Source organism: Brachionichthys hirsutus, chromosome 5, assembly GCF_040956055.1.
Source record: "Brachionichthys hirsutus isolate HB-005 chromosome 5, CSIRO-AGI_Bhir_v1, whole genome shotgun sequence".
NCBI lineage: Eukaryota > Metazoa > Chordata > Actinopteri > Lophiiformes > Brachionichthyidae > Brachionichthys > Brachionichthys hirsutus.
Window position 1 is genome coordinate 7978540 of NC_090901.1, and position 19692 is coordinate 7998231.

At 42.3% G+C, this 19692-nt stretch overlaps 1 protein-coding gene across 1 annotated transcript; it reads left to right on the plus strand.

Moving 5' to 3' along the window:
- The first annotated feature begins 1556 nt into the window (after positions 1–1556).
- On the plus strand, positions 1557–8158 carry wfdc1 (WAP four-disulfide core domain 1). Its single transcript, XM_068739776.1, has 6 exons — positions 1557–1649; positions 6874–7069; positions 7274–7357; positions 7535–7675; positions 7972–8022; positions 8103–8158. The coding sequence occupies exons 1-6, from the start codon at positions 1557–1559 to the stop codon at positions 8156–8158; spliced, it is 621 nt and encodes a 206-aa protein (XP_068595877.1).
- The last annotated feature ends 11534 nt before the right edge of the window (positions 8159–19692 follow it).

The window sequence follows — 19692 nt, forward strand, 5'->3', positions numbered from 1 at the left end:
AAATAATTTTGTTAAGACTGAGACCGTTTCTTCACGGCTGGTGAGATAAGATGAGACCAAGAAGCAATTATAATCATTGGAGTTCTTGATTCTCTCGCCTACGGCCCTCTCCAAGATGCTTGTGGATATTTTTTGCTAAAACGCATAGTTTCCTTTGTCATCTAAAGGAACCAAGTTCCGTGCTTCACATCAAATAGTTGTTTTATTTAAAGTAAAGGATCACACACCTTCTAAGGTGCTTAAATGTAAACTGCAGAGAATATTGATTAAATCTTTATCAGTGATCAAATCAAAACCCTCATAAAATGTAGCTTGATTTTGTCGACATGCAGCCTAACCGTGATGTAAAAGTGCTGCTAGAGCGAGACTCCTGAGCCGCAGCCAAACGGCAGCCCTTCTGACCACGACTCAATGTTGAATTAACAACTCTTGCTGTCTGGGTCTTTGTCTTTTGTGTCAGCGAAGCCGAGGCCTCCCAGTGACATGAGCCCCGCTCCTGTAAAACTAATAATGACGGAGATTTGTGCAGGCCTAGCATTCTTTCTCCCTTTCAGTGCAAGACACTGAGAATGAGTGAGGGGAGGGGAGAGAAAGGGGAGAAAGGGCTGGTGTGCTAAGATGGGGGGGACATAGTAGGAGGGGGGGGGGGGGGTGTCCCAGTTTGAGAGGCTGCACAACTTGAGAGACGTTTAAAAAAAAAAAGAAAGAAAGAAAGCACACGATGGAGAAAGAGACGGAGGCCCCTTTCTGTGAAACTGGCCACATACTTTCATTCTTTATGGGTCACTGGCACTGGAATCACACTGCATCCTCTCAAAACATGTTCGGCACCCACACAGGGCTGCAACCACGGGTGCGCACACACATATCAGGTGTGTACCAAGCACCCGCTTACACACTGTTGGATAAATTGGTCACATCCTGTAACCGAGAGAAATCAGGAATGTAAGCATGGATGCTGGATAGTCAATAGTTAAAACGCATGCTTGAACTCCAGACATGGAGTCAAACCCAGCATTTAGCGCAGCCGCTTATTTCCTCCTGCAGAGACGATACATGAACTGTTTCCCAGTGACACATTGCACATTGACACGACTCTGTCAAGTTATCACCAGATGTGCTGCAAGACGCAACACGGAGGCAAGGGGGAGGTCTCGCACACATTGCCGGCTCTAATGCCTTTCCTCCCCACCCTTCACCACTCACCCCCCCATCCAACCCTCCCCTCCTCTTCCCAGAGAGACATGTGCACACGCTGTGGCCACAGACAGATTCAGCTCGCCTCAACTGATGCACAGACGGCTGCAAGTTCTCACTTTTCATCCCTTCCCATTACTTTCCTCTACTCTGTCATTCTGTCCTGCGCTTTTTCCTCAGGCGGATACAAAGGCAGATCTGGCTGGAGGGAAAGGACTTGTGCAATCCCTGGCTGCTGTTCCGGCCGGCTCAGATTAGCATTCAGCTGGAAACCCAACAGCAGACCTGCAAACGGACAAGCTTTGGAAGAGGGAGAGAGGAAAGGAAAATTGGAACGGGGGGGGTGCAGGACACAGACCATGCCGGGCTCTGTGGTGCTGCTGCTGTCCCTGTTGGTCCTGGCCACCGGAAGTGATGGCAGAAGAATCAGGAAAAGAGGACTCAACCATAAGGTGGGCCTGCTATCCTCACTGTGTGTGTGTGTGTGTTTGTAAAATAGAAACGTGTGAATAAAACAGCCTTCATCTCCAGATGATAAGTTGAGGTAACTAACTGATGACCCTCATACTTGTGAAGATGTGTGTGCGATAAAAAAATAAAATAAATACAAATACAGCTCAATTAAAAAGAACAAATATAATGTTATAATTTGATAATAAGATTCAACCAAATTCTATTGATTCTTTGAATAGTTGATATATCGCAATGATAATGCTTCCAAACCTTTTTGTAAAAGTGTAAATTTAGCATTCACCAGTGTGATAATAATATTTAATATTTAAAACTTTCTTCCACGGCTGGGAAAGAAAGTTTTTTGAAAGGACTTGCTTTGACTTTGAAGCCTAAAAAGCTTAAATCCTCAGTTTTCATGAGAGACAAACAGAAGTCACCAGTTTGCAAGTTTCCATATGAGTAACCGACACGCTTGATGGACAAGTTTCCCCCCTCTCTCTCTCTCTCTGTCTCTGTCTCTGTCTTTCTCTCTCTCTGTGTGTGTGTGTGTGTAGTGGATTATTAGGGCAGGAACTGCACTGGCAGACTGGGCCCCTGCTTGTTAACTCAGCCCAATATAGCTGATTGATCATCTCTAACAAGGGCTGCCTTCTCGCTTTTTTTCCCTTTCCTCCAACCTCTCCTCCTCTCTCAGTCAACCTGGGTCCCAGTCTTTTAATTTTTATTCCTGTTTCTTATGTGAGTCCCTTTAACCCCTTCTCTGCCCTGTTCTCTCCTTTTCCTCCCCCCCCCCGAGCCTGTCACAGCACGCTACTCTCCCTCTGCCAGACCTCTTTTTCTCCTGAGTCCTTCTGCTGCCAGACGGCTCAGAAGCATCGTTTTGCTGGACCTGTTTCATCTCTGCATCTTTCAGCCTTTCATTTCGTAACCACCTCCTCGTAAGTACACACGTGCACACACACCCTCTTAATCTTTCATTCATCATCGTTGTTCAGAAATACAAAGTACAGTTACAGTCATTCCCCGTAGCCCCTGCCCTTTAGAAGAATGGATGAAAGGAAAATTGGTAAATATTTAATGCAAACCCACCAACATGCTCACAATGTGGTCTTTTTCATCACGGACCCTCTTGTTCTCCTAATTCACTTCTTTTCTCCAGATTTATTCTGGAGAACACTCTCTTAGATCTTAGGCTTTGACTTACCGGTAACTTCCTTCATTGTATTTGTATGTAAAGCTCTTATAAAAAAAAAGAGAATCTTGGGCTGGAAGTCCAATAATGAAACAAATGACCTACATTCACAGTCTGTACATCTGACATGCTGAGAAAATCACATACCACATGGGTTCGGTCTGTTTGTCTACCTTTAAAGGGTTCTCTGGCAGTATGCTTTCATCAGCTGTGCATCCATCAGTCTGTCAACATGTCTTCCCATTACTCACTGAAACTCTTGGCTCTAACTGATGTCTGCCTGTTTGCCTCGCCTTTTATCGCCTCGCCCTTTAATCTGCCCTTTTCTATCTAAGTAGATTCTAAAATACAGGAAATAAACAGCAAATTAGTGGAGAAATTTACTTCATACACCTTAAACTGACTGCCCATGCAGCAAGATCATTTCAACTGTCAAGAAATATTCAAATATGAAATTTGAGGCTTGGCACATTTGCATTGGCACAAGAAATATAGTGTTCATGCACATCTATGCTCAGTAGTGTCTTTGCATATGTTTGGGATTAGGGTGTCTTTCTGAGTAAAACGGAAGCAGCAAATCCTCAGTCTGTGTTTGAGATCTTTGCGAAATCTAGATCAACCTGATATCAGAACAGTTGCAGAGCCAAACATGGCCTCCGGTGGCTTGAGCAAGGGCTTGAAAGGAAGCGATACAAGGAAAGAGAATGAAAAAAGAAAATGAGCAGTCTGAGGACAATCTTTACAGCCACCAGCGTGCCACTGCTTTTCAACACCAAAGAGGGAGGAAGAAAGGGAGAGAAAAAGATAAAGGAGACCGAAAACGATGTGGGAGGAAGAGAGACAGGAGAAAACATGTCCACAGACATGAACATTACACAGGGGTCCTCTGGCTGTGTTTACAGAATAGAAGCGCAGCAGACACATGTGTAAATAAACCACATCAGAGAAGGTTGTGCAACATTGTCTGGTAGAGTTCAGGATGTGGAACCCAGCAGTCCCTCTGCTGCACGAAGACATGAGAACGGGGGGGTAGAGACAAGATAAATCACAGAATGAAGCATTTGCATTGAGAAATGATGAGACACAGGATTGAGGTATTATTGGTTGCATTCTTGATTTTCTCACAAATAGAACCTAAGCTAGGAGTCAAGGAAATAAAAATAATGAATAGCTGCTGTCGTGTAGGATTTCACATAAACAGGAAGGGTACTCTTGACCTTCTGTGGGCGATGTTTGGTCCAGGCTTTCGGAGCTGATTAGATAAGAGACAAGGAGAGTAGGAAGTAGTTATTCTGTAATTATCCAATTGCAGCAGAGGTTTTTAGGACTTCCTGATTTACAGGCAGAATTACACCAGGAAATGTTATGCGGCACTGTGACTTCTCTAAACAGCCATGACTGAAGAGTACGGAAGGTCTTTTCGTCTGCTGTTTGTGTTGGGAAGCTGGGAAAACGACGGTCACATGACTAGAGGTAATAATTCTAACAGTACTCTGCATCACTTACAGTAAAATTTACATTATTAAACATTGAAGTTCCAACGGTGTGAGCCCATCCTGCACACCCTCCCTCCAACGCCACCACCTCTACCAACCCCTCCAAGTCTGCAGCTGCCAATACACGTTGATGCGTCTTTAAAGAGAACACACACAAACAGCGAGAGCGATGCCACATCAGCTCAGAACATTTGCTTTTGTTTTTCTGGTTGGTTGGTAAGATCACTCAACCATCCTACCAAATACACGGCGAAGATTTAACGAGCGCATTCAGCCCACAAGCTGATTATCTAATTACTAGTCTAGTGTGTAATTGACACTCATCTCTCCCTCACTCAGGGACACCCTCTCAAATTAATGGCTGACACTGGAAAGTCAGAAAAATGTTCCCAGATCACTGAACACATATCAGAACTAGAAAAGCACTCGGAGAGCGCAGATCTCCGCCGAACAGCTCGTTTATTTATATAACCTTTATTTAGCCCGGTAAGTTAATTGAGAATTAATTCTCTTTTTAGTGTTCCCCTCATAATTAGATTCACACCGTCCACATGTTGCATGACAGTGCATATCGAACCCCTTTATGACTGTGATTTTTGGTGAGTGAATTGAATGCATATTTTATAAGATATGATTTTTCAAAAGAAACAGTATCCACAATCCGGATCCGATCCGGATGAAATGTGGTGGTGAGATGGAATTGTGCCAAATTCCATAAGCATCGGTCAATAACCAACCGAGATATTGAGGATCAAATTGTGACGCTCCATTGACTGCAATGTTAACAAACATTTCAAAATGATCCAGGATCTCTTGTGGATCATCAGAAAAATTTTATCTTTACTTTTTCCTGATATGATTCCCAACATTTCCTGAAAATGTCATCAAGATCAGTCCAGAACTTTTTCAATTATCCTGCCAACAGACAGACAAACAAACACAACCTCCTCGGCGGAGGTAACAATAAACGACAACAAATCTAGATTAAAACAAACCAGCTGTTGCTTTCATCGGTAAGAAAATGTCTGAATGATCAAAATCTAGCTTGTCATATGAAAGCAATTAAGAGATATGTGAGGGTTGATGTTGGATAGCTGTGTTCCTGGGATTTGGGATATTGTTTCCCATGTGTACATAACCCAGAGCATTGAATGGCTGCTTGCACTGTAGCACACAATTTGATATTTGATACCAGCAGCATGAGAATACAAAACTCCCTAATTCTGTCCAGGATGTTTCCAAACAAATCAATTAAAATCAAAAAGAGGTGCAGGTCAGTAAGAGTTATAAAGCCGGACAGACGATTGCCTGGATGCAGATACCTGCATGGGTAAAGCATGAAAAGGTGTGTCTTCTCAGCAGCAGAAGAAATGTCCTTGCATTTTCCTGAGGTTAATTGTGCATGTGTGCTTGTAAAAACCAAGCATGATCTTGCCAAAGCCTTTCAAGTGTGCCAAGTGTGTGTTTGCTTGGCTCAGGGTCCTGTGGCCTACTTTTCTCCTCTCGGGCTCACCAGGGGATAGTTTGTCTCCCGCACTGAACCAGCTTCACAAACCAGATCAAGACCTTTGAAAGCATGAACACCGAAAGCCTGATCTCAAGCGTCTGCAGTGAATCTCTCAGATCTCTTGTCGCCCTCTGATGGTGAAAGAGTGATCTTGCAACGTGGCGTTCAGCTCAATCTCTGTGTGGCATTGGGAATATGGGGCAGAACGGTCCGACCTTTGCCGACAACGCCACTTTAGGACTTGCAACCTAAAGACCTATTTAATTCGCTCCGTTGGTCCCCAGCACGTTTCAGCGGGTTTCCCCACCCACAGGTCCGCTCACAGTGATGACCAGCACGGCATTAGGAATTCAAAATATTTATTAACACTCTAAAAACGCCCTTTAAAACACTTTACAAACAAAACTAACAAAAGAAAAAGAGAGACACGGCAGTGACAGTCTACGGCCAACCTGCCTTCGAGACTGGGAAGACACAAATGAGGACCTGGAACGAGGGAGGGGAAGCACCTATATACGCCCCCCCCCCCAATCAGTGGTAAATGGGCCACAGGTGCTCCCTCCCACACCTGCCTGCCCAATTAACCCCAATCATCCGGTTACATCTGTATGAACATATTGTGATGACAATGCATGACAAGTACTAAATGAATAGTTAAATTCTTCATCGAGTGGCATTCAGTAAACAAATTCCTGAAGTTTTAAAAATGGCCTATATTTGCATAGTTTGTCGTAAAGAATTCTCAGTCCGGCTGCATGACATCGCCTCGGCAGGAAATATAAATACCGGTAGGTTTGGGATTAAGGTTTAAGATTTAAATGGGAGTGGCACAACACAAACTTTAATATGCAATCACAATAAAAATGCTTTATTGCTCAGTGTGGTGTCCCGTAAAGGCTTTGTGTGACTTCCTGTCGACTTTTCTTCAAATCTATTCACTGAATGTTCGCAGGTCCAGCTGGAGCACGTAGTAGACTTTCTAGAGTACCATCACAAATCTCTACATTTCCTCATCATCTGTCTCTCAGGACTACGAGTACCCCAACCATCCCCAATCCTCACAGCACCAGAAGAATGACCGGTGTCCACCGCCGCCCCAGATGTTGCCAGAGAGAGCCTGTGAGGTGCCGGGCTGCCGCTCAGACTCCGAGTGTAAGCACCACAAACGCTGCTGCTACAACGGCTGCATCTACGCCTGCTTGGAGTCTGTCCAGCCGCCACCAGGTCAGAAGCAAACAGATGATTTAGTTTCATAAAGTTTCTTGTGGTCTTAAATAACATCTGAAGAAATGAGCTTCTTCACTTTTCCTTCCTGAAAAGCAGTAGCTGTGACTCTCAACGTAAGTTAAGTATGTCTATACAATCTGTAGACATTTGCATTAGTATATCTGTAGTGTGTGTGTGTGTGTGTGTGTGTGTTCTGAACAGTGTTGGACTGGCTGGTGCAGCCCAAGCCTCGGTGGTTGGGTGGCAATGGCTGGCTGCTAGACGGTCCAGAGGAGGTTCTCCAAGGTGAGAACAGTCCCTGAGCTCAGAGGAAACATTTGTACCTGCAGATGATCAGCTTGCATGACGTTTACTGAACTGTCACTGAAGTCATGAAAGTAAAATGTGAACACCACCCAGGCTTTCGATCAACAAAATCATCCGGGTGTGTTTCATGTTTGTGATTCTTCTGATGTCTTCTAGCTGAGGCCTGCAGCACCACTGAGGACGGGGACGAACCTCTTCACTGTCCCACCGGCTATGAGTGCCACATCATCAACCCAGGGAATCCTGCCGCCGGCATCCCGAATCGAGGGCAGTGCATAAAGCAACGTGGTAACTCCGGTACGTCTGAATTAAAAGTTGAACATTAATTCTGGTTCTGAATCCAGATGTTTAAAACACATCATCTCCCATTTCATTGTTATGTTGCATAAAGTATCAGGGAACAAAGACGAGATGACAAACTGAGCTTGGCCTGATTCTAATGACATGCTGGCTGAACTTCCTCAACCCGAGGGTTGAGTCTGTTGGCAGAAATATTTACATTATATATGTATACATTTGCATAAAATCAATTTTAATGTGCATTGTGTGTAATGTAGAGATGAAAGGTTCCATTTTGGCCATGCCTTTTACAGATGGACGTGGTTTACGGCACAAACAGTTCAAGGACTACAAGGACTATTTAGGTCAGTAAGAGAATGGAAGCCTGCAACCGTTATTGAATCAGAAATAGCCGCAGTTTCTCATGATAACTTTTCATTGACAGGTACCAGTTCCAACAATGCGGTGGGCTACGAAAATCAGCATCACAAGCACCTGTGATGAAGTATGTATTCAGTCCCTTTGAACGGTCACAGAAAGACCGTTCAGACAATGCCTGAAATTATTTTTATTTTCTTTTTCTATCTACTATCGAATCAACCAGACCTCAGCTACGACCACAAAACAGCTTCAGACATCGACCCATTCCCGATTGATCCGCTCTCCTCACACCTGAACCAGGATCAGATCTGACCTTTTATTTTGTAACCAGTGCTACAGCTGCTACTCTTCCTGCCTCGCTCATGCTAAGTCCTTTGGGGAAGGAGTCCGTGTACCTGTAGTGCACAGCCAAAGAAATACGTGCTTTGTGTTCCTCTGTCTGGTGTCTGAGAAAGGGTGGAGAAAGAGCAGGTTGTGCACTTAAATTGTTTATCACGTCTCCGAAGGAGGTGAGGAATCTGCATCATTCCCCTCAACTTGTTGTCATTGTTCTCACACCCTAAAAAAAATCAAGAGCATGTAACTCATTATGTCTCTCTTATTCACACAAAGCCAGTTCTCAATTCTACTGAAGTGAAATCTGGAAAAATCCCAGTGAGAAATAGGGAGCATTTCCAGCTGTAGAGGTGTCATATTTAAATCAGATCCAAATGTGGTTTAATGTTCGAACTAATGATGCCTTTAAACTAACCGAGGCCATATGAGTGTGTTAAACTGTGCCTGTTTCAAAGGATTTGTAAAATTAGTTCCAGCAAACAAATCCTGGCCACAACTTCATGGATATGAAAATCTTAGCAAGATCTACAGACACAGTTCATCCCAGAGGCTCGTTTGAGAGAGATGTATATTTAAACAGATTTTAAGTACCTAAAAACTTTAAATAAGCCCACAGAGGGGAACTGTTTCATACTGAAAAAGCATAAAAACAGCAGGATTAGTCAAATAGTTCATAATTTTGAATAACCATCCTGCATAATTTCTAAATAATCCATCATGTTTGTTAACCTCTGGTATCAGCATGATAACAAAAAGGACCTTTGCAAAGGATATTTAATGGAAAATGGCTTTTTTTGTTCATACTTAAAATGTTCTTCTTAAGTTATCTCTGTTTTTCATTCAAATGGTGCTCACATTCATCGCTGCCTTTAAAACCAGAGCAGCTGGTCGTATAATAAACCGATAGTGTTGAACAATCGTGAATGTTTTTCTCTGACTGGTGCTGCAGACATGCCTTGTTTATTCTAAATAAACTATGTTATTGACATCGTGTGAGTTGTTTATGTTTCCTTACTAAATTTATATAACAATGATGATTTAATAATATGAAGAAGATAATGATTCCAGTGCTTTTAAAACAGAGTAGATAGATTAAACAAAAGCAGGCTTTTGTATGTTTGCTTCACATTTTATTTGTGGGAGGGTCTTGAAGAAGAGATCATGGATTCTGGATCACTTTGAAAATTTCCTTTAACATTGCGGTCAATGGAGCTTCAAAATTTGTTCCTTTATATCTTGGTTGATTGTTGACCAATGTTTATGGAATTTGACACAATCATGTAGGGTGTGGGCCTCTATCTCACCACTGAATTTCATCCGGATTGGATGCAGAATGGAATCCAGATACAGAATGTTGCACTTGTTATAAGAGAGTTTAAAAAGTGGTAAATATTTCTGAGATCCATTGTTTGTACAATTTGCTGCTTTCAAGAATTAGGGTTGAGAGAAACGCCTATTTATAATTCTCTAAGATAGGAGTTGTAGAGAAAATACAGATGTATCCTGAAAAAAATCTAACTTTAGCAATTAGTCAGTAGTATTACATGAAATTGTTATTTTGGTGTGACAAATGACCTTTAATTTACACCCTAAATGTAACTTCATCTGTGCTTATCTAAGACATATTTTAATTTAAAGGTAGCCTCCCTTTAAGATTACATTTTGTGCAGCTGGGAAAATGGTTTGTTAGCATGACATGATCTGCAGGAGGCCTATGTGGAAAATGTTCAGCCCAGTGGGGGGTCTGCCTCTCCCTTTGTCTCTTCTCGCGTGCACGCGGACGCAGGTGAGCACCCGCTTAGAAAGATGCGCCAGTAGAATGAGGGGAGGGGGGGATGATAAAAGTGTCCGAGCGTGGCGGTGCGGGGACAGTTGCGTTTCCTGGTGTTCTGGTGGTTGTTGCCTGTGACCGCTACATCATCGTCACTGTTTTAGCATGAACACATCATCAGAGAAAAGGTCAGTGTCATTTTCTATGTTTGTTTGAATTGAATTAAATTGAATTGAATCTCTGAATTAGGCAGTTTATTAGTTGTTTTTGCATTGGGGGGGCTGATTGGCATGACACCTCTACAAAAACGAATGTGTTTGATTTGAGAGAAATATGTGCCCAGAAGGTGTCACTGTAGTTTTCTGGATCTTTAGAGAAGTTGAATCCCACCAATGTGTTTTTAATATACGCTTGTAAAACGCCAGTCTGAGTTCACTTTTTTTTTTTCCATCCTCTACGGACCTGCCTCATGATATCATTAAGGAACGATTGTTTGGCATCATACACAGTATGCATTAAGTACAGTCACAATGAGTATATATTTTATTTTGGCAGAAATGGTTCCAAAAATAAAAAGGATAAGCTATTAAAGGAGAGAAAAGGCACCTTTCCACTGCTGATAAAGGTAAGGGACAGCTTTTCGTTCCTATCTAGATGACCCTGTCAAGTGTCCACCTGCGTCAAAAAAAGAATCTAAATACATAAATGTTAAATATGTCTGATTTTTATTTTTTTATTTTTTTAAAATCCAGGGATTATTTCCTGGCAACCTTTGCTGGTCCCATGCCAACCCTGGCAAACCAACAAACAAATGGACAGAGGTGAAAATATGACCTCCTTAGTCAATGATGAAATGTGTTTCATGAATATTCGAGCCCTTGGATGAATGTTTTTTTCTTGTCAAACAGACCACTTCAGTAAATCACTCTAGGTTTCAGGGCGGCTATATTTTTTGTGCGTCTCTACGCAACCCTTCATCAAATGTTAAGCTGCAGGCCATTAACAAATGTTATTTTGCTGATTGTGTACCTTCAGCAGAAGTGATTTGTGAGGGAGCAGAGTCTGCCTCGTGATGTTTGCCTGCATCTCTGAGACAGGCGACCTTTTCCTTCTTGTTAATGTTAGTAGAGCACGACAATCCAACCCTGTGCAGTTACGTTGCCACAGTGTGCGTCTGAAGTCTTTTGTACTGCTCTTACCTATAATTTCCTCAGACTGGAATTGTCTCACTTCCTGCATTCCTGCATTCCTGTGTCATTCCTAAGCTACCTGGGCTCCGGGTTTACTCTGGCTCAGTTTAGATCAGAGACAATTTGATGAGGAAACAGATGATTAGGGCCAAAGACAATGTATGTTTGATTATATCACATTCAGTTAATAGAAATTAATGAATGGCCCCATTTTTCTCTGTGAATGTGCAGGTGTGCGCAAGAGAGGAGGAAGGGGGATTTTACTGTAATGGCAACCAGAATGGATCATCATGCACAGCCATTATCATGGCCATCGTCAGTAAAATACAGAGCGCAAAACCAAATAGGATCCTGTTATACGCTTTGATCTTAGCAGCACGAATGGCAAATTGAAAAGACTTTTGTCTAAGGCAATATTTGAAGCCTTTGGAGCTTCTTCTGCAAGTGGACTCAATGCTCAGTGTGTCGGTTCAAAAGACGCTTTTCTTTATCTCTGTGAAGATATCAGGAGTCAGTGGGAGTCAGATGTAAGTATAGCTGCTCCCCCACTTGAGACGTGAAATGCCTCGATAATGTAGTTTATTTAGCATTTTAGTTTGCAATCATTTTATAATATGACTCACTACTGATAGTACACCTATCGGAATTCAACCTTCCTTTTTTTAAATCACACAGTCCTATCAGATCATTTAAAAAAAGTCGTTTTATATTATGTTGCATGAACAGTAGCTTTTTTTGTGTGTTTTATCAACTCACTAAACACTGAGCTTGAAACTTTGTGCTGATGTATTAAAGCCTCTATGCAGGATTATACCTTCTGGCAATAGGTTTGAAGTCTGTCCTCTCTGACCTTGTCTCCAACATGTCTAGCATTCACTGTCCCTCTTATTGTCTCATTTCTAATCCTATCCAGCCTGGTCCCTCAGCATCTTTCATCTCCGCCACTTCTAGCTCCGCCTCCTATCTTTTCCACAGAGCCGCTGTCTCTAAGCCATCCATCGTGGCTACACTGTCTTGTAGACCTTTCCCTATTAGAAGTAGAAGCATTTTTATAATAATTGTTTTATGACTATGCAAGTGTTAGGGAAGTGAATGACAAGATAGTAAAATAAATAAACTGCAGGACTTACCTTTCACTAAAACTTTGTAAACGCATTATACTCTTTCATGGCCATCATTATTTTTTGAGCCATTCATGGCCTGCAGCAGGGTATTGTGTTTACCAGGACAGACCCATGCACCTGGCCAGGAATAGGGAATGTGCCTGCCTACCCTTTATTATGATGAGCCCTGTCCCTGATAGGGTTTCTCATCACAGCTTTGTCCCTTGTTGACACCAGACACCCAAAGCCAGAGAGAGAGAGAGAGAGAGAGGTTCACACTGACTCTGTTGTGCACCAGCGGCTGTGCAAACTTCATCATAACATATTGTTTTTATTTTCTAATCACGTCTCTGCTTATTTCTACTTCTTCATTTATGTATGCGTTTGCATAAGATTGTGCGGGCATGCACGTGCGGTTTGGTCGTATCCACGCATGCAAGCAAACAGAAGAACCTCTGACTTATTTTCTTGCTTCTCGATCATGTGAGAATTAAGGACCTAATAGTTTTAGACGTGGCAGCTTCCTCCATGGGGTTCTAAAACCTGGACAGCATTTGTCTTATTTCTCCAAGCCTGAGCCTATTTACGTTAACAGCTGCCGGTTTTCATAGTGATGCCATGTTGCCGAGTTTAATCCAGAGAGAGCAGCTGGACAGAGACCCCCCCCCCCCCAACTCAGATAGACATTAATTGGATTTACAAAGAATGCTCGACCAAAAGCCACACAGGGAGTTTCTGTTAATGTCTGGCTTAGTTTATTTATTTATTTATTTCTGGTTTATTTGAATGTGGACAAAGACAAAACATAGACACATGTAGCACAAGTATCTGATGCCTGCATTATAGCGCTTATAGCTGAAGCTAATTTGCAGCACCTGTCCACAGATGGGCTTCCAACACAGATATCCATTTCCAAACATGGAAAGGAAGGAAAATTGTTTTAAAAAAGTCATCTATGCGTTTTTATCACAGAACTAAAACAATTAAGAATAAAACAAGACAGTAATAAAAAAGAAATGTTAGAAATAAAACTATGTACACATTTAAACATGGGTACAGTGCTGCTGCTTGCACATCCAAGATTTCGTTTCTTTTTTGAAGGAGACCAATTGTGTCATAGATTTTAGGCGGACAGGGAGCAGATTCCACAGACTAGCACCTTTCACAGAGAGAGCGGATTGTGCGAAAGATGTTTTTCGGGGGGGCACCTTACAGTCCCCACCTGAGGCTGCCCGGGTGGACCTGCCAGAGCTCTGCAGTCTGCTGACAAACCTGCTCAGTGGTTCTGGTGCAAAGCCATTCACACATTTAAAAAACTGTTTAAGAACACTTAAATTAATAAAATTTAAGAAGGATAAAAACTTGTGTTTTGATAAAATATGACAATGGTGAAATCTAATAGGCTTTCGGTCAAACACCTTCAGGGCCCTGTGGTAAAGGCTCTCTATTGGCCTTAGCGTGGTCTGACTCGTTTGTGACCAAACAGTGGCTCCATAAGACAGACGAGAGAGGATTATAGAGTTTAAAAACATCATTGCACAGCCGGGAGTCAAGCATTGTCTAATTAATTTAAAACAATTGGTGTTGGATCGGATGGATTTACATAACCTTTTAATGTGGCTTTTGAAATTTAAGTGCGAGTCTAAAATTATTCCTAGATATTCCACCTCTGATACCTGTTCAATTAACTCATCGTTTATTTTGATCTGCAAGGGGGTAACTGGGGATTTTTTAATGGAAAAATAGATGCATTTGGTTTTCTTTGTATTTAGAGTTAAGCAGGATTCTTTTAGCCATGTGGAGATCTTATTTAAACTATGTGTCAACTTTTCATTTATTGCAGTACAGTCTTTACCAGAAATGTGGACAACCGTGTCATCAGCATACATCTGTAGCTTGACTTCTGGACAGACCTCTGGGAGATTATTTATATAAAGACTAAAGAGAATGGGACCGAGAATTGTACCTTGGGGAATTCCAGTTCTGATTTTATGAAATGAGGATTTACAATTATTTATGACGGCACACTGTTCACGGTTTTGCAGATACGAGTGAAACCAGGAGACTGCACGTTCAGAGAAATGAAAAGATGCGAGTCTCGATATGAGCAAGTTGTGGTTCACCGTATCGAAGGCCTTTTTTAAATCAAGGAACACTGCACCAACTGTATTTCCTTTGTCGAGGGATTCTTTGACCTGTTCTAGAAGCAGGGAAGCTGCTGTCTCTGTTGAATGTTTTTTCCTGAAACCAAATTGAAGAGGGTGTAATAGATTTTTGCTTTCCAGGTGGTCTATTAATTGTTCTTTGATAATTTTTTCCAATACTTTGGACATGACAGGCAGGAGACTGATTGGTCTCCATGAAGAGTCTGTTTTTCTTTAACAGTGAGTCAAGCCAAACAGAACAGGGTACAACAGTGCCCCCCCCCATAACAAGCTCTCATTCCATTTTCATAGGCTTAGCTGTATGTTTGTGTAATAACGTGTGAGGTCTTATGTAAAATGCTGTTCTATATAAGAGGGTCTGGTTGGTGCTGCCTTGAAGACTCACTCCTTCTCTCATAGTAATGTAACACAAGAACTGTGTTGCTCTAATTATTATCTTTGACCTTTTCCAATCAAATCCTAAAGTCAGTAGCATTAGCAAAGCAATAGCATTTTATGTGTGTGTGTGTGTGTGTGTGTATTAGTCATCAAAACTGTAAGCATGTTACATAATTGTACTCATGCACGATTTACATTATAATCATCCCTTGTGGTCTTGTCGGTTGAGGTGTGTCAGTGTACACCTGTATAGCATCTGCCATTTTAGGAGATTACACCTGAGCCGTGGGCAATAAATCCATCCAATCTCCATCTGCCCAGAGTCTTTCAACAACACTGCATGGAACAGTAGGGGCTCTTGTACTTGGCACCCAAAACACAACAAGTGTGCATTCCCTCCTCATTGTCCATATCGGCTACACAGTAATTAGATTAGATGCTGTAATTTATGCTAATTGTTACAGTTTGAACACAGCACATTGTCTGAGTCAATCTGGGTAGGACATGGGGTCTTTTTGTATCCAGGTGACAACCGAAGTGGATCAACTTGTGGAAGGTTTCAGATGAGTTAACTCTTATGCGGTCAAAAGAAGGCAAACTGCTCTCATCTTAGTTTGGTTGACAAAAGCTCACCTCTGTTCATCACCCCTGTTGCACCAAGGTGACAGTGAAAAGGCCTCGGGTTGATAGAACGCAGGCAATGATGGATTAAGACATAATTGAGACATAATTGTGCTGCGTTATCTAAAGATTTCAGTTCATTGGGAGCACCATCAGAGTCATGTGAGGATACGCCGTGTGCCCCCCCCCCCCAGGGCTGCCACAGATACCAGGCTATCATCACTCACACAGTCCTGGCTGCAGCAGCACAACCCCTCCATCCACACATTCACAGCCCTGGCAGGGCAGATTGTGGGACACGGAGGTCATCGACCTGCATTATATACATGATGGGGACAAAAGCCTGCAGTGTTTTAAGAATATTTGGCACTGAAACCTTTTGACACAGACACATTTTGATTATGGAGATAAACTTACAGCCCAGAGAAATCTCATACACATTTGTTACACAGCTGTCCTGCAAGTGAGCCGGTTATTATATCTGACCATCTTGACTCTGGATTTATGTTGGGTGAGCACACACAGACACACACAGAGACACAGATTATCTCAGAGGATGGCCACACACCACTCACACAAAATCAATGACTGAGATTGAGGACAATCAGACAAGCATTTAGATGACCAGATTACTTCTGCCAAGAAGGTTATGTTTTTGGTGGCGTCTGTCTGATTGTTAGCAGGATTATGGAAAAACTGCTTTCATGTTCCTGAGGTATGTCAGGGGTCACATTCCAAGGGGCCACTTGTGGAACTGAACTTGCAGCTGCCACCAGATGAGGCTAGCCTCAGAACACGGGGTGCATGCTTTATCTGCTAAACGAAACACCCCCCCTGAATGTTTATTGCCAAGCAACATCAACATGTCACATAAGTCTTGTTTGCATGTACGTGATCATTTTTAAGTGCATGGGATTGTGCTAACTTGTGAACCCGATCCATGTCACACAGCATGCTGTATATCTAAAGCTGTGGATGCTGCAGTCCATCTGTCAGGTTACCGTAGGCTGGCAGCACACCTCGATGTAGTTTGTCTCATCTGGCACCTGGCAGCAAATAACCAGGTCCCAATAGAATGTAAGGCACCGGGTTATGACCCTCTAAGAGGAGATATTTTTGCCCTGCTGGCCTGGTGTCGCCTGTCCAGCCATCTGCTGTTCACTCAGATCCTCCTTAATGATTTAAAGAGGTGGGGAAGGTTTGCTTCTGAGGCTGATGGCCTCCCGAAGGGCTCTTGTATTTTGTGGTTCAGAAGCATGGATTAAAAATTGCAAATGAAAACATTTAATGTAAAAAGCAGAGACAACCACTGCCACTGTGTGTGTTATACAGTATGGCAGAAAGGGCTGAAGTGGCCCAAGAGTACCCAGCTGGGGTGCGAGATAGCCTTATATTATGGATGCAAAACCTTGGATTATGCAATTTAGCCTAAATAATAAATACATATATTTAAATATTTAACCATTTAAATGTATTTATTATTTTGCTAATACCTTCATACACCTAGCCTATCTAAGTTTGTTGCTCAAATTTAGTATAAATTGCATTCTTCATCTTCATATTACTTTTGTAGGGGGCGCGAGAAAATATTAATGGATTTCTATGAGTGAGAGGCAGAGAAAAGATTGGCAGCCCCTGCAGTATACAGATATTTATGCTACAAAAATAGCGACATATTTTCTGTTACCAAAACAAGGTGATTTACTGGTGTTATCTTTGGTAGACGAGGTAAACTTATGTGAGCAGTTCTGCCCACACGCATGCTCTTAAACGTAATAGTTCCATTGTCGTTTGGCCTTCACAATATGCATGGAAAATGGAAATCCAGTGCCCCATAGAATTTGTAATTGCTCTTAGAATAACTTGTTGAATCGTTTATTTGCTATCTCATAGTCATCATGTATTGGTCCTATACATTTCTCAGACAGGAGACCGGAAGCAGTATGTGAGAGAAACTTTCACCCCTTTACTGTTTTTCACAAGAATTGTGCAGCATTAGGTCCTGAGAACAGCAGCACTTGGGTATGACAGTGACAGTCCCACTGGCTTTGTATCCAAGAAACAGTGACATGTGAAAAGGAACGCATCTGTCGAACCCCATGGGAGGCCTATTACGGCGTCACCTCCTCCCTGTCTGACTTCTTCAGCCTCACGAGGAGAACGCCTGGGAGGATTATGGGGTCTGCAGTTCTGCAGTGCCTCGCTCTCTGTCTAGCCCAACACGACCTGCTCTCCCGGATGACTCTTTTACAGGAAGCTAGCCAGGCCCCGCTGCTGCGTGTGTGGCATGGGACGAGTCCCTTGTTGGGTCCCATCCATACGTCACTGGCAGCAGCAAACACAGAGAGCGCTCCCTCACCAACAGCATCCTCCTGCATCTCTACACCATCTGTATCCCAGAGCAGAAAAACATTATTCGGGTGAACCTGAAGAGGAGGAAAACTGAGAGGAACTCAAGTCGTCAGATTGTGAACTTCTGTAATTCTATAAGTCTAATGAGTAGGGAGGAGTTATGATGAACCACTGGAAGTTCTGTACGAAGACGTTGTCCATGTTTTCTGGATTTGTACACACTTAAAAAAGACAGCGGTCTTTCAAACTTCTTTTAACTAAAAGCAGGAGGAAATGCAGGCCTGCCGTCATTATCGTCTTCACTTTGCTACTGAAGGTGTCTCGTCTGATCTCTGAGCTGCTGTGTGACTACCTCGCTTCTGGCCGGGCATGGCGTCTGGAGGCTGAAGCGTGCTTCAGGGTGTGGTCGTGGCAGCATGGGGCAGATGTGCTATGTGGGAAGACAGGATTGCATCCACCTGTTGCGGGTTTAGCCTCTGGCGAGGCTGCTGCTGGGGCAGAAACAGGAGGGTCCAACCTGAGGTATGTTTGAGGCAGTAGCATCGAGAACAGCCATTTGTTCTCTTTCCATGGCCACATGATTCTCTTCCCTTCTTACTACCGGTACTCTGCTTTTTTTATTTCCTCAACTCTGTAATTAGAATCACTCACTGGTAGCACGGTCTTCTCAGTTTCGGCTTATGCCAACATAATCTTTGGTTGCCATGGTGATGTATACAGTCTCTGCATTGTTTTCTTCCAGCTGTCATTGCCGATTCATTGTCACCTGGGTGACTAAATGCACGCAGTACAATGATTCTCCCAGGTATACTGTGGAAAGGCTTACAGGAGCCAACTAGCATTATTATGCAGTCTTTAATGTCTGTTCCATATACTAATGATACTGTATTCAATTTCAAAAATAAACCAAATGTAGTTTTAATTTTCTACAAGGAAGGAAGCGTTTAAGGATGCTAAATTTGAAATAAGCAGCAGTAGAAAGAGTAATATCGCAATGTCAGTTTCCACAAAAATGGTCAGACTAAATCCTGAAATATACTTCATCAGTTCTTTCATGCAGTTTAGAAGTGCATTGCATATGGCTGTTGCAGCTCCAGTTATTTAGCTTCATCATGTGTGCTCATTGTATGACTGTGCAAATGCAACAGATAAGGGAACAGGGAATAGAGTGAAATAAGGAGCACAAGAGCAATAATTCAACTCGCTGTATCCTGTCCTAAGACAGAGTCTATAGAAAAGGTGATGTGATGTTAAAGCTGAAATGTCTCTATTCCACGTTTTGCTGTGTTCAGGGTGACTATTTTATGATAGAATTAGTTTATGGATATTTTCTGCTCTCTGGGTTTAGAAAATTGGGAATCCCTGTGTTGTATAAAGCCTGACAGCTGTCTCTCAACTCTGTGTTCAGTGCAGATAATATGGGATTTTGTTTTATTTTGGTTGTTGATTAGGAACTTTTGCAGACATAAACAAAATGAGGGACAATAGTAAGAGGAAAAATACATAAATCACACTACTGTACATAAGCTATCTGTGCAAACAGAAACAGTCATACCTGAAAAACCACATTTACATACATACATATTAATGAATACTTTACATGAACAAAATTAAAAAAAAACATATCAGTGGATATTTTTTAAACATAAAATATGTTACCTTGGGTATATAGCCTACACTACCATAAATTATATTATATCATATATTATTTCCTCTCAACTTACCGGTAACTGTCCCC